This window comes from Scyliorhinus torazame, chromosome 12 (assembly GCF_047496885.1).
Source record: "Scyliorhinus torazame isolate Kashiwa2021f chromosome 12, sScyTor2.1, whole genome shotgun sequence".
NCBI lineage: Eukaryota > Metazoa > Chordata > Chondrichthyes > Carcharhiniformes > Scyliorhinidae > Scyliorhinus > Scyliorhinus torazame.
In genome coordinates, this window is record NC_092718.1 from 43,720,342 (window position 1) to 43,746,092 (window position 25,751).

The window sequence follows — 25,751 nt, forward strand, 5'->3', positions numbered from 1 at the left end:
TAACCCTGGACTTCCCTCCCTAAACCTCTCTGCCCCTCTACTTAAAGCACTCCTTAAACATACCTTTTGTCCTGGCCTTTGGCCTTTGTTTATCTGTCCTAATATCTCCTTAGATGCCAAGACAACATGTCTGGAAAGTGTCTCGGGATGTTTTACTATGTTAAAGGCATTAAATAATTACAAGTTATTGATGATGTAATCATAAACATCTTGTTTATTACTAACACATATCAAAAATTGATGATACATGGAAGGCAGCTCTAGTTGATTTCCAAGATTTATAATACTAATTTAGTCCTTACATTAACTCCAAACATAAGTAAACACATTTATACTCATCCCACTCCCCAAACCTGCCACTCTAATTAAAATAGTCAATTTTGTGTCAAATAGGGAAATTTCATGTTCGAAGCTCAGTACCACTGAGCTAAACTTATTTCACGAGAAGCTTGTAGCTAGAAGAAATCTTTACTCAAATGCAGGACTAAGCTCTGTAGTCCTGCCACATCCAGCCGTGAATGGTGGTGGATAATTAGACAACTCACTGGAGGAGGAGGCTCAACAAATATCCCCACCCTCAATGATGGAGGAGCCCAGCACATACGTGCAAAAGACAAGGCTGAGGCATTCACAACAATCTTCAGCCAGAAGTGCCGAGTGGATGATCCATCCCTGTCTCCTCCGGAGGTCCCCAGCATCACAGATGTCAGTTTTCAGCCAATACGATTCACTCCACATGATATCGAGAAATGGCTGAAGACACTGGATACTGCCAAGGCTATGGGCCCTGACAATATCCCAACAATAGTACTGAAGACTTGTACTCCAGAAAATGCCACACCCCTAGCCAAGCTGTTCCACTACAGCTACAGCACTGGCACCTACCCGGCAATGTTGAAAATTGCCTAGGTGTGTCCTGTACACAAGAAACAGGACAAATCCAACCCAGCCAATTAGAGCCCTATCAGTCTACTCTCCATTATCAGAAAAGTGATGGAAGGAGTCATCAACAGGAACCTACTCAGCAATTACCTGCTCACGGATGCTCAGTTTGGTTTCCGCGAGGGTCATGTTACTCCTGACCTCATTACAGCCTTGGCTCAAACATGGACAAAAGAGCTGAATGCCAGAGGTGAAGTGAGAATGACTGCCCTTGACATCAAGGCCGCATGTGTCCGAGTACGGCATCAAGGAGCCCGAGCTAAACTGGAGTCAATGAGAATCAGGGGGAAAACCCTCTGCTGGTTGGAGTCATACCTGGCACAAAGGAAGATAGTTGTGGTGGCTGTAGGTCAATCATCTCAACTCCAGGACATCACTGCAGGAGTTCCTTAGGCCCAACAATCTCCAGCTGCTTCATCAATGACCTCCCTTGCATCATAAGGTCAGATGTGGTGATGTTTGCGGATGACTGCACAATGTTCAGCACCATTCACAACTCCTCAGATAACGAAACAGTCCATGTCCAAATGCAGCAGGACCTGGACGACATCCTTGGGCTGACAAGTGGCAAGTTACATTTGTGCCACACAAGTGTCAGACAATGACCACCTCCTATAAGAGAGGGTCTAACCACCGCCCCTTGACATTCAATGGCACTAACATCGCTGAATCTCTCATGATCAACATCCTGGGGATTACCATTGATCAGAAACTGAACTGGACTAGCCACATTAATTCTGTGGCTATCAGGACAGGTCAACGGCTAGGAATCCTATGGTAAGAAAATCACCACCTGATCCCCCAAAGTCTGTCCACCATCTACAAAGCACAAGCCAGGAGTGTAATGGAATACTGTCCACTTGCCTGGATGAGTGCAGCTCCAACAACACTCAAGAAGATCAACACCATCCAGAACAAAGCAGTTCGCTTGATTGCTCCCCCTTCCACAAACATTCAAACCCACCACCACGGACGGACAGTGGCAGCCGTGTGTACCATCTACAAGATGCACTGCAGTAACTCACCAAGGTTCCTTCGACAACACCTTCCAAACCCACGACCACTATCATCTAGAAGCATAAGAGCAGCAGATACCTGTGAATCCCACAACCTGGAGGTTTCTCTTCAAGCCACTCACCGCCCTGGCGTGGAAATATATCGCCGTTCCTTCACTGTCACTGGGGCAACATTAGGGAACTGCCTCCCTAACAGCACAGTGGGTGTACTACACCTCAAGGATTGCAGCGATTCAAGAAGGCACTTCACCGCCACCTTCTGAAGAGCAACTAGGATTGGGCGATAAATGCTGGCCTGACCAGCGAAGCCCACGTCCCGTAAATTAAAAAAAAACTTGTGTTCAACTTGAATCCAGATGCCAGAGGTAAGCATATAAAGTCATCACACACGGAACTTTCCAGCTGTTCATGATGGCGGGATTGTCCGGTCCCGCCAATGGCGCACCTCCGCTGCGGGTTACCCGGCAGCAAGAAAAACCCCTTTGACAATAGTGGGACCAGAAGATCCCACTGCCGGCCAATGGCGGGCCCCCTCTGCTGCATGGAAAATCTCGCCCGCAGTTCCAATTCCTTTCACTATATTACAGCGAAAAGTTCTAAATTAATTGCTTGCCCATAAAGATTCCATTAATGATTCTTGTTCCCAAATTATTTGCAGGATAAAGTCACATATCTTATCAAACAAAAAAAAATCAAAGGCATGGCAAGGGTGAAAGAGATAAATCACACATTAGTAGATCTGGGCAGCAGTAATAATCAATCTGTTTGTAATCTTGTTAATTGATTGTAGAACCTGCTTAAATGATACATAACATTTCTCATTGACAATACCATAAATGAATCCTCTTGGGAAATCATGATTACTTTGAAAGGGCGAATGGCCATCCTATTTATTGATAATTCACATAAAAAAGTTACTTCACATAAAACTGAAACTGGCATTCATGGGGGGCGGGATTCTCCCATACTCGGTGGGGTGGGGGGGGGGGGGTCCCGACGCCGAGGAGTGGCGTGAACCACTCCGGCGTCGGGCCGCCCCAAAGGTGCGGAATCCTACGCACCTTCAGGGGCTAGGCCGGCACCAGAGTGGTTTGCGCCCGCGCCGGCCGGCGGGGAAGGGGTTTGGCGCCACGCCAACCGGCGTCGAAGGCCTCCGCCGGCCAGCGCGAGTTGGTGCATGCGGGGGAGCGCCAGCGTGTGCTGGCGTCATCCCAGCGCATGCGAAGGGGGGATCGTCTCCGCACCAGCCTGGCGTACCGCTACAGCCGCCAGTGCGGAGGAATAGAGTGCCTCCACGGCACAGGCCCGCCCGCGGATTGGTGGGCCCCGATCGCGGGCCGGGCCACCGTGGGGGCATCTCCCGGGGCCAGATCCCCCCGCACCCTCCCGAGGCCGCCGGCGCAGCCAGGTCTCGCCGGTAAGTGCCTACTCTAATTTACGCCGGCAGGACCGGCTGAAAACGGGCGGCCACTCGGCCCATCGCAGGCCGGAGAATTGCCGGGGGGGGCCGCTGCTACCGGCCGCCGACCAGCGCAGCGCGATTCCCGCCCCCGCCAAATCTCCGCGCCAGAGAATTCGGCAGCCGACGGGGCGGGATCCCGGCTGGGGGTTGGAGAATCCCACCGGGGTTCTGAAAATAGTTATGATGAGGTATCATATGCATGTGGTATAGTAATCCTTAATTTATTCGCTGGTCAGAAATTAAAACGTCTTTAAAAGGATGTTTTTAAAAGGACGCCAAGCTAAGACGCTGACTTAAGAATGCTGCCACAGGTCACCTGACATATTTGCATTTACAAATGGGTCAATTTCCAGAAATTTCCAATATGGGTACAATTAGGACATGCCCAGGTAATCCTCCTATGGAATTTCACACATGCCGATGTCAAGACTTACTTCAAAAGATGGCCTGAAACTTGTCACTGGCTTTCACTATTTGCATGACGATAAAGCTGCATCTCATGCCATCAGAAAAATCAGCAGGTCTACAGTGACAGTGGCTATGTTAAAGGGGTAATATATACCTTCTAGCTTATCACAGGGGATAATAGGCAATTCTGAACTGATAACTCAGACATCTTTGCCGGGGAGTAGGGACGAAAACCAACCCCTTTTGTGTTTGAACTCAAGGAAGTCTGTTGGACTGAGTTATTGGCAAACAATAATTAAATACTCAAGGACGTACACTAAATTGGAACAGTGACGTGGGAAAAAGGACTCTCGGCATCCTCACCGAGTCACAACAGAATGAGATTTCCCCTTTTGTGCAAAATAATTAAATTTCAATGAGGAAATGAATAATATTCTTCCACCTAAAGAGGCAACTGCTAATGCTGATCATTATTTTTTCATGGGATGTGGGCGTTGCTGGTAAGGCCAGCATCTGTTGCTCATCTCCAAATGCCCTTGCATTGAGTGGCTTGCGAGGCCGTGACCAGATCTCGCGAGAAGTCACGGTTTGTGGACGGGACCCAATCTCACATGGCTAAGTGAATTTAGAAATGCACACGGCCATGCAGACGGCGGGTCAAACGGCCAGCCGGTATCTATTGGCCTTTCTGAGGAGACACCCAGCCAGGTTCCCACAAATGGGGACCAGGCGGAACGGCACCTAAGGGGCCTTCCCAGTAATCAGAGGCCTCCGATTGGGCGGCCTCCAGCCAAGGTGGTATCAGGGGTAGCATGGTGGCACAGTGGTTATCACAGTTACTTCACAGCTCCAGGGTCCCAGGTTCGATTCCCAGCTTGGGTCACAGTCTGTGCAGAGTCTGCACGTTCTCCCTGTGTCTGCGTGGGTTTCCTCCGGGTGCTCCGGTTTCCTTCCCCAGTCCAAGGATGTGCAGATTAGATGGATTGGCCATGTTAAATTGCCCTTAGTGTCTAAAAAGGTTGGGTGGGGTTACTGGGTTACGGGGATAGGGTGGAGGTGTGGGCTTGGGTAGGGTGCTCTTTCCAAGGGCTGGTGCAGACTCGATGGGCAGAATGGTCTCCTTCTGCACTGTACATTCGATGAAAATCTTGGCACTGCTAGTGCCACCCGGGCACCTTGGCACTGCCAGCCATGCACTGCCAGGGTGTCTGGGTGGCAGTGACAAGGTGCCAGGTTGGCATTTTGCACGCGTCAGGGATTGGGCCAGGGGGTGCCCTGCCCGTGTGGGCTGGGGTGCGGGGGACCCTGAGGACCACCTTATAGGTGCCTGGGTGTTGGGGGTGTCTGCGGGTATGTTGGGGAGAGGGGGGGGGGGGGGGGGTCAAGAGAAATGGCACTTTAAAGTGTGGTCTCACACTTAGATACCACAGTTAGATACTGGTCATTAGATACCGGTTGTTCCTGGCAGATACAGATTTTTTTTTGGTTAGATCTCCCCCCCGATGGGTTTTTACAACAATCAATGATAGTTGTCATCGTTGCTGCTGTCATTGCCATTGCTGAGACTAACCTTCAATTCCAGATATAATGAATTGATTTAATTTCCACCAACAGCCATGATTTGGACCCACGTCCCCAGAACATCAACCTGGGCCGCCTGATTACTAGTCCAGTGTGACATTAAAACTATGCCACTGTCTCCTCACTGTATTCATGATGGCAATCAGCAGCAATACATCAACAAAGCACTAATGGATTACACCAATCTGGTTTAAAAATATAGAGCGCATTGAGTTACAACTTCCTCAAGGTGTTGGCCATCGTGAAATGTAAATGCAAGTCAATAACAATGATGTGATGAGTGCTGCTTTATACTTTACACCTTCTGGCCGTGCGAGGATGCTGGGTGATCCCTCTTCTACCCGGCTCTCACACCTCATGAGATCTAACACAATCTTGCAAGATGTCACAATCTTAATCCTGCCCATTATGAAGAGCAGAGCTCCGCAGTGCAGGAGACAGGACTAAGTGTCACCTCATCGGGGCATTTCCCACTGAGTCCCGGGAAACACCCAGGTAAACGCCCTTGTTCCCATTTGGTTAGATCGCGCCAATTGTAAAAGGGCTGAAAGGCAATTAATGAAACAAAACATAAAATGTTCTGTAAAGGTTATGATGCTCCTGTTAAAAGCCAATGACAGTAAAATTGTATGGCTTTGTTCAGAGGAGAAGAGAAGCAAACGCTAAATCCTCAATTTTGACCAAGAGTAGAGACCAGCCATGTAAAAATAGATAAATAGCTCAAGATTTTGTGTATCTGCAGAGCTCGTACTTAATTTGGAAAGAAAATTTCAAGGACCAATTGAGCTGGGGCAATGGGTTAAAGTACATTCCCTTGTTCAGTCAACTCCTGCTGGCAATCCTGTCCTAAAGCAACACTGACTGGAAGTCCCAGCCTGAGCCGATTCCTGCTGATACCTGTGATTCAATTTACTCCCGTTAGCATCAGCTGAATAAACTTGCGTTGGTAAATCAGACATGGGCTTATTCTTTTCAGTGTGAAAAATATTTGATTTATTTCCGTCACATCTTTAAAAATTAGTACTCGTAACTTATTCTCCACATAAGCCCACCCTCTCCATGGTATGTGTTCCTGATTATTCCTCTTTAAATGAATTAAGTTGAAAGTGAGAGAAATCAGTGACAATCAGGCCAAATATGGGTGTTGGCAGGGAAGCAGTTGGAGAATTCTCCCAAAAAAATAACTAAGTGCCATTTCGGGTGGGAACTGCAGGGCGATTCCCGCCTGGTGAATGGGCATGATCCAGATCACAATTCACCCACACTTACTGCAAAAAATTATCCCCCACATGAATCAGACCGAGCCAGTTTTCCCAGGTATCTGGGGCTCAGCTGTTCATTACTAATAAGAGGGAGCAGCAGTTAAACAGTCCCTCAGCACTTACTCCCTGTCAAGTCAGGAGGATGGCAGATCGGACACCTTTTCCTCAATTTCTGTAATGAGACCGGGGGGTGGATTGTCCGTTTTTGGGACTAAGCCCCCATGCCGTCGTGAAAACTGTGGTCTTTTACGCCAGGAAAACCGGCGTCAAAAGGCCACAGATTCCCCGTTTGGCTGGGGGCTAGCAGGCAGCCGTCGGAGAGCTGGCAGCTCTAGCTGCCAATACGGCCCCCAGCACTACCAGGTCAGAGGCCGCGCATGCGCACGGCGGACCTGTACCAGCAAAATAGTGCCCCGCATCGGCTGCTCGCGCTCCACGGACCACCCGGCCACATTGCCCCAGCCCCAAATGAAGCCACCTCTGCCCGCCAATCACCTCTCCCTCGACTGTGGCGGCCCCGGACTGTGTCTGCCAGGCGAGGATCCCGGACGGTGGGAGCACACGAGTCTCATGCCATCGGGAATTCGGCTTGTCGGCAATGGAGCATCGCGGGGCAGGCCTCAGGAAATGGCCTGAGGCAGTAGATACTCAGCGTGGTGTATTCGATTTTCGGGGGGGGGGTGGACAATTTGAAAACTGCCGCCGCTTCCGATTCTGGCGCCCCATCACCAAACGCGATTTTGCCGTCGAGGAGCGGAGAATCTAGCCCCTGAACTGGCTTCTAGATGCCGTGGAGAAGGACACCCTGTATCCCAAGGGGTTAGGAGACCCCAGAGCAACAAAGAACAAAGAAATGTACAGCACAGAAACAGGCCCTTCGGCCCTCCAAGCCCGTGCCGACCATGCTGCCCGACTAAACTACAATCTTCTGCACTTCCTGGGTCCATATCCCTCTATTCCCATCCTATTCATGTATTTGTCAAGATGCCCCTTAAATGTCACTATCGTCCCTGCTTCCACCACCTCCTCCGGTAGCGAGTTCCAGGCACCCACTACCCTCTGTGTAAAAAACTTGCCTCGTACATCTACTCTAAACCTTGCCCCTCTCACCTTAAACCTATGCCCCCTAGTAATTGACCCCTCTACCCTGGGGAAAAGCCTTTGACTATCCACTCTGTCTATGCCCCTCATAATTTTGTAGACCTCTATCAGGTCGCCCCTCAACCTCCGTCGTTCCAGTGAGAACAAACCGAGTTTATTCAACCGCTCCTCATAGCTAATGCTCTCCATACCAGGCAACATTCTGGTAAATCTCTTCTGCTCCCTATCTAAAGCCTCCACATCCTTCTGGTAGTGTGGCGACCAGAATTGAACACTATACTCCAAGTGTGGCCTAGCTAATGTTCTATACAGCTGCAACATGACTTGCCAATTCTTATACTCAATGCCCCGGCCAATGAAGGCAAGCATGCCGTATGCCTTCTTGACTACCTCCTCCACCTTGCCCCTTTCAGTGACCTGTGGACCTGTACACCTAGATCTCTCTGACTTTCAATACTCTTGAGGGTTCTACCATTCACTGTATATTCCCTACCTGCATTAGACCTTCCAAAATGCATTACCTCACATTTGTCCGGATTAAACTCCATCTGCCATCTCTCTGCCCAAGTCTCCAAACAATCTAAATCCTGCTGTATCCTCTGACAGTCCTCATCGCTATCCGCTATTCCACTAACCTTTGCGTTGTCTGCAAACTTACTAATCAGACCAGTTACATTTTCCTCCAAATCATTTATATATACTACAAACAGCAAAGGTCCCAGCACTGATCCCTGCAGAACACCACTGGTCATAGCCCTCCAATTAGTAAAGCATCCTTCCATTGCTACTCTCTGCCTTCAATGACCTAGCCAGTTCTGTATCCACCTTGCCAGCTCACCCCTGATCCCGTGTGACTTCACCTTTTGTACTAGTCTACCATGAGGGACCTTGTCAAAGGCCTTACTGAAGTCCATATAGACAACATCCACTGCCCTACCTGCATCAATCATCTTTGTGACCTCCTCGAAAAACTCTATCAAGTTAGTGAGACATGACCTCCCCTTCACAAAACCATGCTGCCTCTCACTAATACGTCCATTTGCTTCCAAATGGGAGTAGATCCTGTCTCGAAGAATTCTCTCCAGTAATTTCCCTACCACTGAAGTAAGGCTCACCGGCCTGTATTTCCCTGGATTATCCTTGCTACCCTTCTTAAACAGAGGAACAACATTGGCTATTCTCCAGTCCTCCGGGACATCACCTGAAGACAGTGAGGATCCAAAGATTTCTGTCAAGGCCTCAGCAATTTCCTCTCCAGCCTCCTTCAGTATTCTGGGGTAGATCCCATCAGGCCCTGGGGACTTATCTACCTTAATATTTTTTAAGATGCCCAACACCTTGTCTTTTTGGATCTCAATGTGACCCAGGCTATCTACACACCCTTCTCCAGACTCGGCACCTACCAATTCCTTCTCTTTGGTGAATACTGATGCAAAGTATTCATTTAGTACCTCGCCCATTTCCTCTGGCTCCACAAATAGATTCTCTTGCCTATCCTTCAGTGGGCCAACCCTTTCCCTGGATACCCTCTTGCTTTTTATGTACGTGTAAAAAGCCTTGGAATTTTCCTTAACCCTATTTGCCAATGACTTTTCGTGACCCCTTCTAGCCATCCGGACTCCTTGCTTAAGTTCCTTCCTACTTTCCTTATATTCCACACAGGCTTTGTCTGTTCCCAGCCTTTTAGCCCTGACAAATGCCTCCTTTTTCTTTTTGACGAGGCCTACAATATCTCTTGTTATCCAAGGTTCCCGAAAATTGCCGTATTTATCCTTCTTCCTCACAGGAACATGCCAGTCCTGAATTCCTTTCAACTGACACTTGAAAGCCTCCCACATGTCAGATGTTGATTTGCCCTCAAACATCCGCCCCCAATCTAGATTCTTCAGTTCCCGCCTAATATTGTTATAATTAGCCTTCCCCCAATTTAGCACATTCACCCTAGGACCACTCTTATCCTTGTCTACCAGCACTTTAAAACTTACTGAATTGTGGTCACTGTTCCCGAAATGCTCCCCTACTGAAATTTCTACCACCTGGCCGGGCTCATTCCCCAATACCAGGTCCAGTACCGCCCCTTCCCTAGTTGGACTGTCTTCATATTGTTTTAAGAAGCCCTCCTGGATGCTCCTTACAAACTCTGCCCCGTCTAAGCCCCTGGCACTAAGTGAGTCCCAGTCAATATTGGGGAAGTTGAAGTCTCCCATCACCACAACCCTGTTGTTTTTACTCTTTTCCAAAATCTGTCTACCCATCTGCTCCTCTATCTCCCGCTGGCTGTTGGGAGGCCTGTAGTAAACCCCCAACATTGTGACTGCACCCTCTTTATTCCTGATCTCTACCCATTATGGCCTCACTGCCCTCTGAGGTGTCCTGTGATATCCTCCCTAACCAGTAGCGCAACTCCGCCACCCCTTTTACATCCTCCTCTATCCCGCCTGAAACATTTAAATCTTGGAACGTTTAGCTGCCAATCCTGTTCTTCCCTCAACCAGGTCTCTGTAATGGCAACAACATCATAGTTCCAAGTACTAATCCAAGCTCTACGTTCAGCTGCCTTACCCGTAATACTTCTTGCATTAAAACATATGCACTTCAGGCCACCAGACCCGCTGTGTTCAGCAACTTCTCCCTGTCTGCTCTGCCCTGGAGCCACACTGTCCCTATTCCCTCGTTCTCCCTCAATGCTCTCACCTTCTGACCTATTGCTCCCGTGCCCACCCCACTGCCATACTAATTTAAACCCTCCCGTGTGACACTAGCAAACCTCGCGGCCAGGATATTCATGCCTCTCCAGTTTAGATACAACCCGTCCTTCTTAGATAGGTCACACCTGCCCCGGAAGAGCTCTTAGTGGTCCAGATAACGGAAACCCTCCCTGCTACACCAGCTGTTTAGCCACGTGTTTCGCTGCTCTATCTTCCTATTTCTAGCCTCACTGGCACGTGGCACAGGGAGTAATCCCGAGATTACAACCCTAGAGGTCCTGTCTTTTAACTTTCTGCCTAGCTCCCCGAACTCCTGCTGCAGGACCTCATGCCCCTTCCTGCCTATGTCGTTAGTACCAATATGTACAACGACCTCTGCCTGTTTGCCCTCCCCCTTCAGGATGCCCTCTCCCCGTTCGGAGACATCCTGGACCCTGGCACCAGGGAGGCAACATACCATCCTGGAGTCTCTTTCACATCCACAGAAGCGCCTATCTGTGCCCCTGACGATAGAGTCCCCTATTACTATTGCTCTTCTGCACTGTGACATAATTCCATCTGGGAAGTTGCAGTTAGTGCCAGCAGCATGACAAGGAGGAGTGTTGTCCAACGTAGGAAGAAGATAAATGACCTTCTATGAGCTGCAAGGGTAAATTATCACCTCCCTCCTGTCATCAGTCCTGCCTGCCACCCCTGGATTCCAACCGCCCCCCCCCCCAAAAGGAGAAAAGGGCCCTGGAGATCACAGGGGTGGGTGAGGAGCGAACTGTGACCGAGAGTGATGATGTCTGCCAGAAAAGTGAGGATCCACTGAACCCCATCCAGATGATCTGTCTGAAGTAAGTTGTTGATATCCCGGGCGAAATTCTCCCCCAACGGCGCGATGTCGCCCGACTGGCGCCCAAATTTGCGCCAATCAGACGGGTATTGCGCCGCCCCAAAGGTGCGGAATGCTCCGCATCTTTGGGGGCCGAGCCCCAACATTGAGGGGCTAGGCCGACGCCGGAGGGATTTCCGCCCCGCCAGCTGGCGGAAATGGCATTTGTTGCCCCGCCAGCTGGCGCGGAAATGCGGCGCATGCGCGGGAGCGTCAGCGGCCGCTGACAGTTTCCCGTGCATGCGCAGTGGGGAGAGTTTCTTCTGCCTCCGCCATGGTGGAGGCCGTGGCGGAGGCAGAAGGGAAAGAGTGCCCCCACGGCACAGCCCCGCCCGCGGATCGGTGGGCCCCGATCGCGGGCCAGGCTACCGTGGGGGCACCCCCCGGGGTCAGATCGCCCCGCGCCCCCCCCCCAGGACCCCGCCCATGCCGCCTGGACCCGCTGGTAAATACCAGGTTTAATTTACGCCGGCGGGACAGGCAATTTCTGGGCGGGACATCAGCCCATCCGGGCCGGAGAATTGAGCGGGGTGTCCCGCCAACCGGCGTGGCCCGATTCCCGCCCCCGCCCAATCTCCAGTACCGGAGACTTCGGCGGGAGCGGGATTCACGGCGGCCAACGGCCATTCTCCGACCCGGCGAGGGGTCGGAGAATGACGCCCCCCGTTCCTCGTCTTCCCCTTTTGCTGAACCCATGTCTGCAATCTTGCAGGCTCACCATCTAATGAGGCCGGGCTATTCGGATCCCCACCATCTTATGAGGCCGGGCTATTCGGACCCCCCTCCCCTGTCGTCACCCAAGTGTCCACTTCAGAGAAGAGCTCCGGGGAGAACACGGACAATAAAATAACAGCTATTACCCGCACCTTCCACCATTCCAGAGAAACACACCTTGGTGGGTGAGATTAGCAGACAGACTTCTGGGTCACTATCTGGTGAGCATCACACAGCTGCTGATGCACATCAGGTGGAGGCAGGAACTTCCAAGGGTGACGGCAGTCGGACGTCTGCTGGATCCCAGGACTCAGCTGGCCCCCAGCCAGATGCCGAGCGTCTGGATAAGGATCTCCCTGAGCTGCTAGAGATGATAAATTGGAGCCATGAGATTCAGGAGAGAGTGGCGGCGACATTCCTGCAAATGCAAGGCCGGTTGGAGGAGTTCGAAAGGACTCACGGGAGATGGTGCCGGCATTGCGTGGCACCCAGGCCAACACTGCATGGGAGGCAACCCCAGTGGATATCCTGAGGCATGACGTTCGAATGCTGAGTGGTGGATTCCAAGGACTAGCTTAGTCTGTGAGGATCATGGCTGAGGGCCTTGACATCATGTCCCATTCTCTGAGGCGTTTGACACATCGTCCCAGTTTCTCCATATTGGGGTCGAATGGTTCTAATTAATTTTGACACTCACAGACTGCTGAACATGTTTGCTTCAAGTAAAGGCTTTCACACAAAGCCTGGTCTCCTGACTCCTGTGTCAGTAGGAAGGCACTCCGGTTGATCCTATGTAATATTCTGACAGATATGCGACCACCAAGTTGATTAACAAATATCGGTTCATCAAAGTAATAAATATATACAGAGAGTGAGATAAAAGGCTACCATGCTCCAAGACCCCAAACTCCTAACTGACTGGGAAAACCGCACCCCACCCCCAGGGTTTGCACGCTCCAACCCTATTGGCCGATCGTGTCACATCACAGTCCAGGAACACACCACAATCTTTTTGCCATTTCATGTTAAGTTAGGGTGACTAAGCATGATCATAGATTATCATAGAATTTACAGTGCAGAAGGAGGCCATTCGGCCCATTGAGTCTGCACCGGCTCTTGGAAAGAGCACCCTATCCAAGGTCAACACCTCCACCCTATCCCCATAACCCAACCCAACACTAAGGCCAACTTTGGACACTAAGGGCAATTTATCATGGCCAATCCACCTAACCTGCACATCTTTGGACTGAGGGAGGAAACCGGAGCACCCGGCGGAAACCCACGCACACACGGGGAGGATGTGCAGACTCCGCACAGACAGTGACCCAAGCCGGAATCGAACCTGGGACGCTGAAGCTGTGAAGCAATTGTGCTATCCACAATGCTACCGTGCTGCCCCAAGATCTGCCATGATTGCCCAGTTATGAGTTCTCGGATTTTGAAATACAATGCTCGCCAAAAAAAATGGAAGTACCTACAATTTTGATTGACAGTTGCCAAAAGGCCTGTGGACAATTCTTAGTTGCTGTAACATGCCTCTCTGCACCTAGCAGGTCTGTGCGTGAATTGGAAAATTGCTGTTGGTACTTCCTCACGAAGATGTAGTCATCATAGGCAATTTTAAGGCATCAGGAAGTTCTTCTTCACACAAAGAATGATCAACGCACGGAGGCAAAAACCTTGGAATTATTTAAGAGTGAATTGGATAGATGTACTGGTAGGAATTTCAGGTCCCTCTGGTTAAGTGAACTGAGGTTGGCTGAATTTTGCATTCATAATTATATTGCAATTTGTTCTTAAACAATAAAAGCAAAAAAGTTAAATCTTTTGTTGTTTGTTTTTGCAACTTTTGGAAATCTTTCTTCAGATCTGACATAGAGCTGTTACACTGGATAAGGTATACCATATGCAACTAGTTCTTCAAAACATTTTTACATATAGCAGGGACACTGAGGCATGCAAATGTTTGAAATCATTGATACATGGCAAAAACAATCAATAAGTTCATTTGCAATCTTGCCTTAATTTGGATCTGATGCATTAATTAATTCTATTTCAGATACTTGCAAATTAAACAAAAAAGGTTTGTAAATTGTTCCAATTTGGTCTGCCCTGAAACCCGGTGGGCAATTCAAGGAGACGGATTTATATTTATTTCAATCCAGCAGATGTGCATAAAACTGGAGATTGCCACCATAATATGTTGCAATAGGTTGATACTGTGGGGTAATGAAAGATTCGCAGTGGGTGAACAGAAAAGAAATTAAGTTACAGCCTACGGTCAGCAAAATACTGAAGCATTTATATGGATGTAATAAAATTGATAGTATGACTAATATAAATTGAAAATTTAAACATGACATGGATATCTGAAAGTGAATTGCAAGGTTGTAATCTGAGGGAGGAGTTCAGAGGAGATTCTGAACCAAGGGAATAAAGCAGTTTATAAACTCACCTTAACCAAAATCAGATTGCAGCTACTGGCCTAAGCCCTATCCAAGTTAAATATTCATGTGTATATAAATTATATATATATGTGTACATAGTGTATTTCTCTTGGTGAGTTGAAAGATATCCTGTTTTTAACTGGAGCATTAGACTACATAATGCATAATGTGCCAATGTGTGATGCCAGATATAAAACAGAAGAGTAGAATATATTGCATGCTTAAGCAAGATGTAGGATCATGTTTGGGCAGAGCCAGGATTGGCACCTCACATGCTTGGTAAAGGAAAAAATTAAATGCAGGATGTAGGCAGAAATATAATGTTTTCTGCACCAGATAAATTGCAGATTTATTTTAAACACGTTTTAAATAAAGATTTTAAATACCAGCTGCAGAGATGGTACACTTACAATGTGACCTGATTTCAAGCACAAAATACTAAAACAAGCCATTTCAGCAATGTGAACACTGGGAAAACAACAATCTGCCCTGAAAAGAGATACTTTGCATCAAAGGTTTAAGGGTGTTCAGGGAGATGGTTGCCAAACTTTGTCACCTCCAACTTTTAATCAGAAAAGGCTACCCTTGCGCTAATATAATTATAAAACTATTACACTCGATGCCCTGTGATCCTATATTCAAACATAATAACAGAGAACAAAAATGTTACCATTGTGCCTTAAAAAGTCAGCAAAAAAAAAAATCACATACCTAAATTGTACCAGACATCCATCTCACCGCTCAATGTTCGTACTTCAATTATTGTTTGTCCAAGGAAATCGTCCGACTCTTTCTTGAAATGCTGCTTAACCCGGGATTTAATATCGTCATCTTCATCCCAGACTCTAACTTTTATTCTATCAGTGGAATTGTGGCACTCACTGTGCATAAATAAAATATAAATATTAAAAGTGTAGCATGGCGTAGATTACCACATGACAGAATCTCTCCTTATCTCATTTATAACAAATTTTTATTAAGTAAAGAACTTCTTGGCATCATTAAGGAATGATTTGTTGGATTACAAATAAAACTCTCATGAGAGCAATTAAATGTCGTTATCCACCTATTACAGAATGGTTGTGCATATGTTTAACTGCATATGGTAGCTGGGAAAATAGATATCGCCGCAATTTTTCTCGAACCACTATGCTGAACCAACACAGGGCAGCACGGTAGCATTGTGGATAGCACAATTGCTTCACAGCTCCAGGGTCCCAGGTTCGATTCCGGCTTGGGTCACTGTCTGTGCGGAGTCTGCACATCCTTCCCGTGTGTGCGTGGGTTTCCTCCGGGTGCTCCGGTTTCCTCCCACAGTCCAAAGACGTGCAGGTTAGGTGGATTGGCCATGATAAATTGCCCTTAGTGTCCAAAATTGCCCTTAGTGTTACATAGAACATAGAACGATACAGCGCAGTACAGTTGGGTGGGGTTACTGGGTTATGGGGATAGGGTGGAGGTGTTGACCTTGGGTAGGGTGCTCTTTCCAAGAGCCGATGCAGACTCGATGGGCCGAATGGCCTCCTTCTGCACTGTAAATTCTATGGTAAATTTCTATGGCTATGGTAAGACACATGAATTGTCAGGAAACTGTTGCTCAAGATTGAGCTTTGGAATTAGTTAGATTCTGCTGTTGTGTGTAACCAGAATATATTTAGAATTATTAATGTTCTTCCCCAACAAAAGCCAGAAAGAGGATGAAAATATTGGGTGGGATTTACCGACAACATGCCGCATGTTTTGCGGTCCCACCGCAGATCTATTGACTGCACCCCTCATTGCCGGAAACTCTGTACGCCGGCGTGGGACCGTAATTTCCGGCGGGAACAGCCAGTAAATCCCTCCCATAGTTTTAAAAACTAATTCAGCACAAATAACGCAGATTTCAGTTATAATAAAGCAAACATAAGCATCCTGTTAATTTTGCATTTCCCATCATTACTCAAAAATATTATCGCGGGAATGAATGCATTTTAAATACTGTAATGAAAATTCGAAGAGACAAATTAGATGTGGCTGGCTGAATGAAAACATTAAATTAATAGGGCTGGATTCTCCACTTTTCAGATAATTAGTACTGATGCCAGCACGGGAACAGTGGCGCTTTACGCCAGGAAAAGTGGCGCAACAGCTACACCGATTCTGGGACCATTGAGGGGCTTGCAGCCGTGCCGGATAAAGCCCCCGGCTCCCACGCCACAAACGGCTGGAGAATGGGTGGGTCCGTGGCCGACCATGCGCACGGCAACGGTGCCGTGCAATATGGCGCCGGCCACTCACAGTTCGGCCTACCAAATAATGACTCCCAGTAACTCCCTCGCCACCCGCGGACCACCTGCCACCCGTCCCCCCAGCCCTCGCCAAAGCTCCCCTGGCCAGCGGCACGGCTCACCCCCGACTGTGGCGATGCCGGATACAGTCCACAGCCGCCACGCGGGTTCCATGAGAAAAAAATACCATAAGTGTTCCGCGCCGTCGGAAATTCGGCCCATCGGGGATCCTGAGGCCCTCCCGACGGTATGCTGCAGAGTTTTTGAGGGGGCGGAGCATCGGAAAAGTGGTGCCACCCCCGATTTCGCCGCAAACGGGGATTCTCCGGCTGATAGCCAAACCCGATTTTGGCATTGCGAATCCCGCCCATGGTTATTTTGTGACTCAGATAACTTGACAGTCAACATTCCAGTAAGTATTTCAAAAAGTCACAGATAAAATTTAATTTCAAGCTAAAAACAGCTACTCTATATACCTCAATTAAAGTCAATTAATGACATTTTAACTAAAGTTTACTCAATTCAATGAATATATCACAAGGTTATTAAATTACTTTTTGTGGTCATTAATGCCCTAGCCTTCACTTGTAATTTACTGGAACAAAGTTCCAGCCATGTTCATATCTCTCTGGTTTTTGTTGGAGCCTCAAATGCAGTCATTCAGACACACCATTGGGATGAACAAAGCAATGGCTTTTCTATGGCAGCAGTAACAATCTGAGTTGGCAGAGAATGCAGACTTCTTCAATGAGGTTATTGAATATTCTGAAGCTCAGTGAGCTCAGCACTGTTGCATTTAGAGTGTCTGAATGCAACTGGAAAAATTCATCCAATGCAACTGGAAAATGGCAAAATAATTGCGCATGGTATTGAACATGGAAAGGTTTGTATTTGCTTTCGAAATGAAATCCTTCTTATCTGTCTCAAGTGATTCAGTTCCTATAATGCAGACTTGTCATCAGTGGACTGCACAAAGGTAACTATTGTAATCATAGCACTGCAGAAACAGGAAAAATGCCATAACAAATAAACAAACTGATTTAATGACCTGGGGCGAAATTCTCCGGTATCGGCGCGATGTCCGCCGACTGGCGCCCAAAACGGGGCAAATCAGTCGGGCATCGCGCCGTCCCAAAGGTGCGGAATGCTCCGCATCTTGGGGGGCCAAGCCCCAACCTTAAGGGGCTAGGCCCACGCCGGACGAATTTCCGCCCCGCCAGCTGGCGGAAAAGGCCTTTGGTGCCCCGCCAGCTGGCGCGGAAATGACATCTCCGGGCGGCACATGCGCGGGAGCGTTCGCGGCAGCTGACGGCATTCCCGTGCATGCGCAGTGGAGGGAGTCTCTTCTGCCTCCGCCATGGTGGAGACCGTGGTGAAGGCAGAAGGGAAAGAGTGCCCCCACGGCACAGGCCCGCCCGCGGATCGGTGGGCCCGATCGCGGGCCAGGCCACCCAAGCGGTGCGGCGCGATTCCCGCCCCCGCCAAATATCCGGTGCCGGAGAATTTGGCAACCGGCGGGGGCGGGATTCACGCCAGCCCTCGGCGATTCTCCGACCCGGCGGGGGGTCGGAGAATCTCGCCCATGTTGTCTATTGGAGCTTATATATTTGGAATAAAAAAATGTAAACTAAAGAATGACTTGCTGAGATGTATTGCCTTGCTCAGATTGTGAATATTTATTAGCTTAATGTGTGCAATTTACGGTTCGATTCCGGCCTCGGGTGACTGTATGTGGGGAGTTTGTATGTTCTCCCTGTGTCTTTGTGGTTTTCCTCTGGGTGCTCCGGTTTCCTCCCACAATCCAAAGATGTGCAGTTTGGTGGATTGGCCATGCTAAATTGCCCCTTAGTCTCCAAAACTAGGGCCTCCATCGGAGGGTCGGTGCAGACTCGATGGGCCAAATGGACTCCTTCTGCACTGTAGGGATTCTATGATCTCCCTGCTTGCCTGTAGTTATACCAAAATGAAATTGTTGAGAATCACATTTTTGATATAAATAAATGCAATATTATTTTAAGGCACAAAGAGTATTGTACACAAGAAAAGATTAATGCATTTTTATGAAATATTTATGATTAAATTTATTTTTAAAAATGTTGAGTACCCAATTATTTTATTTAAGGGAAAAGGACACATGACCAATTGGAGCTCTTTCAAACAGAATCATGCAATTATACACCATTGAAGATTACGATGATGAAATTTTCCTGAATACAGAGCGACAGTGGGCTGGATGTTATGTGGATAATCATGGTAAGGCTAATAGTGCTCACTAGTGCAGCTCCAAAAGTGGCCATCAGAGACACACTGCTCCTCCACAGTATTAGCTGTTACAGTCCCAGCCGAATGGCCCAATTCTGCTCTTCAGGAAATTAAGGATATTCGGCATGTCCACAACGATTCTTACCAATTTCTATAGATGTACCATGTGGTGGTATGTATTAGGGGTAATACGGTACGCCACGTGTCGACAGGCTATTGGTGGAGGGATGCCAGGTCCTGATAGGATCTGCCACCTACTGGACTCCACCCAGAAATGCCGGTATAAGAACCCAGTTTTTCCCTCCATTTCCCTCAGCAGTTGCATTCTGTAACCAAGCTGCTGGGGATAAAGTTCTGCTTAATAAAGCCTTCAATTGACATTACCTCAACCTGCCTCGCGTCATATTGATGGTGCTACAATTTATAAAGCAGAATTTAAATTGAAGAAAACGACGTGGGAACATGGAACTCCGAATCACCCCGGAGTGCCTGCGCATCGCACCCCAAGCAGCTAACTCGGCCTCTATCGTCAAACACTGGATGGCATGCTTTGAGGGCTACCTCCGAACGGCCCCCGGCACACCGACTGATGAACAAAAGATGCAGGTCCTCTATTCCAGGGTGAGTCCTGACGTCTACTCCCTTATCGAGGACAAGGACGGTTTCACCGGTGCCATCGCCGCGCTGAAGGATATCTACATCCGGCCCGCCAACCAGGTTTTTTGCTCGCTACCAGCTCGCCACACGACGGCAATTTCCAGGGGAATCGCTGGACGAGTTTTATAATGCCCTGCAGATCCTGGGTCGAAACTGCAACTGCCCGGCGGTAACAGCGAGTGAACACACAGAGCTCCTGGTCCGCGATGCGTATGTGGCTGGTTTGGCCTCTTCCCAGATCCGCCAGAGGCTTCTGGAGAAAGAATCTCTGGGACTTACAGAAGCTCGGGCCCTGGCGGCATCCCTCGATGTGGCCTCGCGTAACGCCCGCGCCTAATCCCCCGACCGCACTACAGCCCCTTGGGCTCCGTGGACCCCCGCTGCGGTCGACTCTCCGACCGTGTGCAAGTCCCGCGGGGTCGCCGCTATCTCCGGGGAAGAAACGGGACCACAGGCCCAGCCCCCCCCAGCGATCCACGTGTGACCAACGGACGCCGCCATTTTGGACCCCGGACGCCACGAGGGAGAGATGGGCGGCGCCATTTTGTCCACCCCCGACCGCGCTCGATCCGTGGATGCCGCCATCTTGGCTGAAGGACCCCGACACAGACGGCCACATACTGCCTGATTACAATGCTCAACTTCAACAACCACGTCTGGCTTCGACGACCCTCGACCAGTCGCGACCCCGGACGTTCTAGACTGCAAACACGACAGTCCTAGTGAATGGCTACGAGACCCCGTGTCTTATCGACTCTGGGAGCACGGAGAACTTCATTCATCCAGACACGGTAAGGCGCTGTTCCCTCGTAATTCGGCCAAGCACCCAGAAAATTGTCCTGGCGGCGGGATCCCACTCCGTTCAGATCACGGGGTTCTGCATCGCTAACCTAACGGTGCAGGGGAGGGAGTTCCGAAATTACCGGCTGTATGTCCTCCCCCATCTCTGTGCGCCCACACTCCTAGGGTTGGACTTCCAATGCAACCTCCAGAGTTTAACATTTAAATTTGGCGGCCCTATACCCCCACTGACTGTCTGCGGCCTCGCGACCCTCAAGGTTGAACCGCCTTCCTTGTTTGCGAACCTCACACCGGATTGCAAACCCGTCGCCACAAGGAGCAGACGGTACAGCGCCCAGGACCGAGCATTTATCCGGTCCGAAGTCCAGAGGCTGCTGAAGGAAGGCATCATCCAGGCTAGCAACAGTCCCTGGAGAGCCCAGGTGGTAGTTGTTAAGACCGGGGAGAAACAGAGGATGGTCATCGACTATAGTCAGACCATCAACAGGTACACTCAGCTAGATGCGTACCCTCTCCCCCGCATATCCGACATGGTCAATCGGATTGCACAGTACAAGGTCTTTTCCACCGTGGACCTCAAGTCCGCCTACCACCAGCTCCCCATCCGTCCCGGTGACCGCAACTATACTGCCTTCGAAGCAGACGGGCGGTTATACCACTTTTTAAGGGTTCCATTCGGCGTCACAAACGGAGTCTCGGTCTTCCAACGAGCGATGGACCGAATGGTTGACCAGCACGGTTTACGGGCCACGTTCCCGTATCTCGACAACGTCACCATCTGCGGCCACGACCAGCAGGACCACGATGTCAACCTCCAAAAATTCCTCCAGACCGCTCACGCCCTGAACCTCACTTACAACAAAGAAAAATGCGTGTTCCGCACCGATCGTCTAGCCACCCTGGGCTACGTAGTGCGTAATGGAGTGATAGGCCCCGACCCTGAACGCATGCGCCCCCTCATGGAGTTCACTCTCCCCCACTGTGCCAAAGCCCTGAAACGTTACCTGGGCTTCTTTTCTTATTACGCCCAGTAGGTCCCCCAGTACGCAGACAAGGCCCGTGCACTAATCCAGTCCACTACTTTTCCCCTGACGACAGAGGCATGCCAGGCCTTTAGCCGCATCAAAACGGATATCGCAAAGGCCACGATGCGCGCCATGGACGAATCCCTCCCCTTCCAGGTCGAGAGCGACGCATCGGTTGTAGCTCTGGCAGCCACCCTCAACCAAGCAGGCAGACCCATGGCCTTCTTCTCCCGAACCCTCCACGCTTCAGAAATCCGCCACTCCTCAGTGGAAAAGAAGGCACAAGCAATAGTGGAAGCTGTGCGACACTGGAGGCATTACCTGGCCGGTAGGAGATTCACTCTCCTCACTGACCAACGGTCGGTTGCCTTCATGTTCGATAATGCACAGCGGGGCAAGATCAAGAACGACAAGATCTTGCGGTGGAGGATCGAACTCTCCACCTTCAATTATGAGATCTTGTATTGTCCCGGAAAGCTGAACGAGCCATCCGATGCCCTATCTCGCGGCACATGTGCCAATGTACAAGTGAACCGTCTACAAGCCCTCTACGAGGACCTCTGCCACCCGGGGGTCACTCGTTTCTACCACTTCCTTAAGGCCCGCAACCTCCCTTACTCCGTCGAGGACGTCCAAACAGTCACCAGAAACTGCCAGATCTGCGCTGAGTGCAAACCGCACTTTTTCAGGCCAGATAGAGCGCACCTGGTTAAGGCCTCTCGACCCTTTGAACGCCTCAGTTTGGATTTCAAAGGACCCCTCCCCTCCACCGATCGCAACGCGTACTTCCTGAACGAATACTCCCGTTTCCCTTTCGCCATCCCCTGCCCCGACATGACCGCTTCCACGGTCATTAAAGCCCTCGGTACCATTTTTACACTGTTCGGTTTCCCCGACTATATCCATAGCGACAGGGGGTCCTCCTTTATGAGTGACGAACTGCGTCAATTCCTGCTCAGCAGGGGCATAGCCTCGAGCAGGACGACCAGTTACAACCCCCGGGGGAACGGGCAGGTAGAAAGGGAGAATGGAACGGTCTGGAAGGCCGTCCTGCTGGCCCTACGGTCTAGGAGCCTCCCAATTTCCCGCTGGCAGGAAGTCCTCCCGGATGCCCTTCACTTTATCCGGTCCCTGCTGTGCACCACCACGAATCAAATGCCTCACGAGCACCTCCTCCTCTTTCCTAGGAAGTCCTCCTCTGGAACGCCACTTCCGACCTGGCTAGCAGCTCCGGGACCCATTCTGCTCCGGAAACATGTGCGGGCGCACAAGTCAGATCCGTTGGTGGAACGGGTGCATCTCCTTCACGCCAACCCGCAATACGCCTATGTGGAGTACCCCGATGGGCGACAGGACACGGTCTCCCTGCGAGATCTGGCGCCCGCCGGAGCTACCCACACCCCCCCAACGCCAATCACCACCTCCTCACTCGCGCCGGTTCATCCCGCAGCCACCCCCTTCCTGGGGGGTTCGGTTCTCCTCCCAGACCCGCCCAGGAGTAAGGACACAGGGGACAGCGCTATGCTCCCAGAGTCGACGGGACTCGAGCCAGCGCCATCACCACCACGCCCGAGACGATCGGAAAGAACGACCAGGGCGCCCAACCGGCTCATCGAATCACTTTAACTCTCAACGTTTTCAGTTATTGTGTCTTGTTATAGTTATGGCATCATGCCGACCCTGTTTGGCCCGTTGGCCCAGTTTTCAGTTATTGTGTCTTGTTCTAGTTATGGCATCATGCCGACCCTGTTTGGCCCGTTGGCCCAGTTGAAGCGATAATTTTGTGTTTTGTTCAAAGTTACGGCACAGTACCGACTCTGTAAACCCCTAAAACCATGCGAACCACCATCCCGCCGGGTTTTTTTTCAACAAGGGGTGAATGTGGTGGTATGTATTAGGGGTAATACGGTACGCCACGTGTCGACAGGCTATTGGTGGAAGGATGCCAGGTCCTGATAGGATCTGCCACCTACTGGACTTCACCCAGAAATGCCGGTATAAGAACCCAGTTTTTCCCTCCATTTCCCTCAGCAGTTGCATTCTGTAACCACGCTGCTGGGGATAAAGTTCTGCTTAATAAAGCCTTCAATTGACATTACCTCAACCTGCCTAGCGTCATATTGACGGTGCTACACCATAAAAAGCATCCTCTCTGGCTGCATCACAGCCTGGTATGGCAACTGCTCGGCCCAAGACCGGAAGAAACTACAGAGGGTTGTGAACACAGACCAATCCAACATGCGAAACGGCCTCCCACCCATTGACTCGGTCTGCTTCTCCCGCTGCCTTTGGAAAGTGGGCAGCATAATCCCACCCAGGTTATTCTCCCTCCCAACCATTTCCATCGGGCAGAAGATACAGAATTCTGAGATCACACAGTAACAGGATTCAAAAACAGCTTCTTCTCCGCTGTTACCAGACTCCTAAATGACCGTCTTAAGAGTCTGAACTGATCTTATGGACTGAACTGATCTTTCCACAAATCTTCTTCACAGTTGTAACACTATACACGGTATACTTAACCTGCTGTCTATGTTTATGTATTTTCATTATGTATCCTCATGTATTTATCTTATGTTCTATGTTTTCATGTGTGGAGCGATCTGCTTGGACTATACACAGAACAATACTTTTCACTGTACCTCGGTACATGTGACAATAAATCTAAACCTTATGGTCTTATGATAGATGTGGCATTGAAAGACAGCAATGGCATCAATTTGCCTACTTGCACCCCACTAAAGATGGTAGAGAACGTTTGACTGATACATTCAGGTGTAGTGATTTTTTAACAGTGTGGTAAGTGATAATCACTGCTGAAAAGTCTTCCTGATTTTGAAAATTGAATTTAAATAAATAATTATTTTTTTTGTAAAATTTAGAGTACCCAATTCTGTTTTTTCCAATTAAGGGGCAAATTAGCGTGGCCAATCCAGCTACCCTGCACATCTTTTTGGGTTGTGGGAGTGAGACCCACAGACCCACACAGACATGGGGAGAATGTGCAAACTCCACACGAACAGTGACCCGGGGCCGGGATTGAACCCGGGTCCTCGGCGCATGAAGCAGCAGTGCTAACCACTGTGCCACCAGGCTGACCTATTTAATAAATTAAATTTGAAATGCGGGAGATCATTCCTTCAAAGGTGTTCAAGATTTTCAAGAAATAAACGGTAAAATAACTTTTTTTATTGTTTCTGCTTCTTTTATCTCACTGTTTTAATACCAGCTGCATTTCACAATTTATTTTCTGTACAGAATTTAAATCTAATGCACACCTTCTGGCTTAGACTTTACAGCTTGGATATCAATAGGGGTGGACAGTATGTGGGGAAGTGCGAGGTTATGCACTTCAGTAGGAGGTATCAAAAGACAGATTATTATCTAAATGGAGAGAGACTACAGGTGACTTAAGTACAGCGGGATCTAGGCATGAGTCACAAAAAGCTGGCAGGCAGGTCCAACAAGTAGATAAGAAGGCAAACGGCATTTTGGCCTTTATTGCAAAGGATTTTTAAATAGGGAGGTTTTGTTGCAATTGTTCAGGGTGTTGGTGAGGCCTCACCTGTAATACTGCGTACAGTTTTGGTCCCCTTACCTAAAAAAGGGTATAGTAACATTGGAGGCAGTCCAAAGGAGATTCAGCAGGCTAATTCCTGGGATGAGAGGGTTGTCCTATTAAGAGAGACTAAATAGTCTGGGTCTGTATTCCTTGGAGTTTAGAAGACTGAGGGGTGTCCTTATTCAAATATATAAGATCCTGAGGGGGCTTGACAGGGTACAGGGTGAGATGTTTTCACTAGTGGTAGGGTCTCGAGCAAAGAGACATAGCTACAAGATAAAGGGTCGGTCATTTAAAACTGCGGTGCGTAGAAATATCTTCTTTCAAAGGTGGTGAATCTCTGAAATTCTCTTCCCCAGAGGGAGGCGGAGGCTGGATCATTAGAAGTATTTAAAGTGGAGGTGGATAAATATTTGATAGATTGAGGAATAGAGGGCTCTGGGGAAATGGCACAGAAAAGGGAGTTGACGCCAGGATAGATCAGCCATGGTCATGTTGAATGGCGTGGCAGGCTTGAAGGCCTGGTGGCCGTCTCCTGCTTCTATTTCTTGTGTTCTTGTGAAGCAGAGGAGCAGAATTTTTAACCAGAAACACATGTTTAATCTGCACTTCAAATGTCATCTGTCGCTGACAAGTTCCCTTTCTGGATAGTGCTA

At 49.2% G+C, this 25,751-nt stretch overlaps 1 protein-coding gene across 7 annotated transcripts in view; it reads right to left on the bottom strand.

Moving 5' to 3' along the window:
• Positions 1-25,751, bottom strand: part of LOC140387540 (protein unc-13 homolog C-like) — a 972,441-nt gene that overhangs the window by 332,366 nt on the left and 614,324 nt on the right. For all 7 annotated transcript variants that reach the window (XM_072470780.1, XM_072470778.1, XM_072470777.1 and 4 more), the window contains one exon: positions 15,230-15,399. In XM_072470780.1, the coding sequence (XP_072326881.1) occupies positions 15,230-15,399 (170 nt within the window). The remainder of the gene's footprint in view (positions 1-15,229; positions 15,400-25,751) is intronic.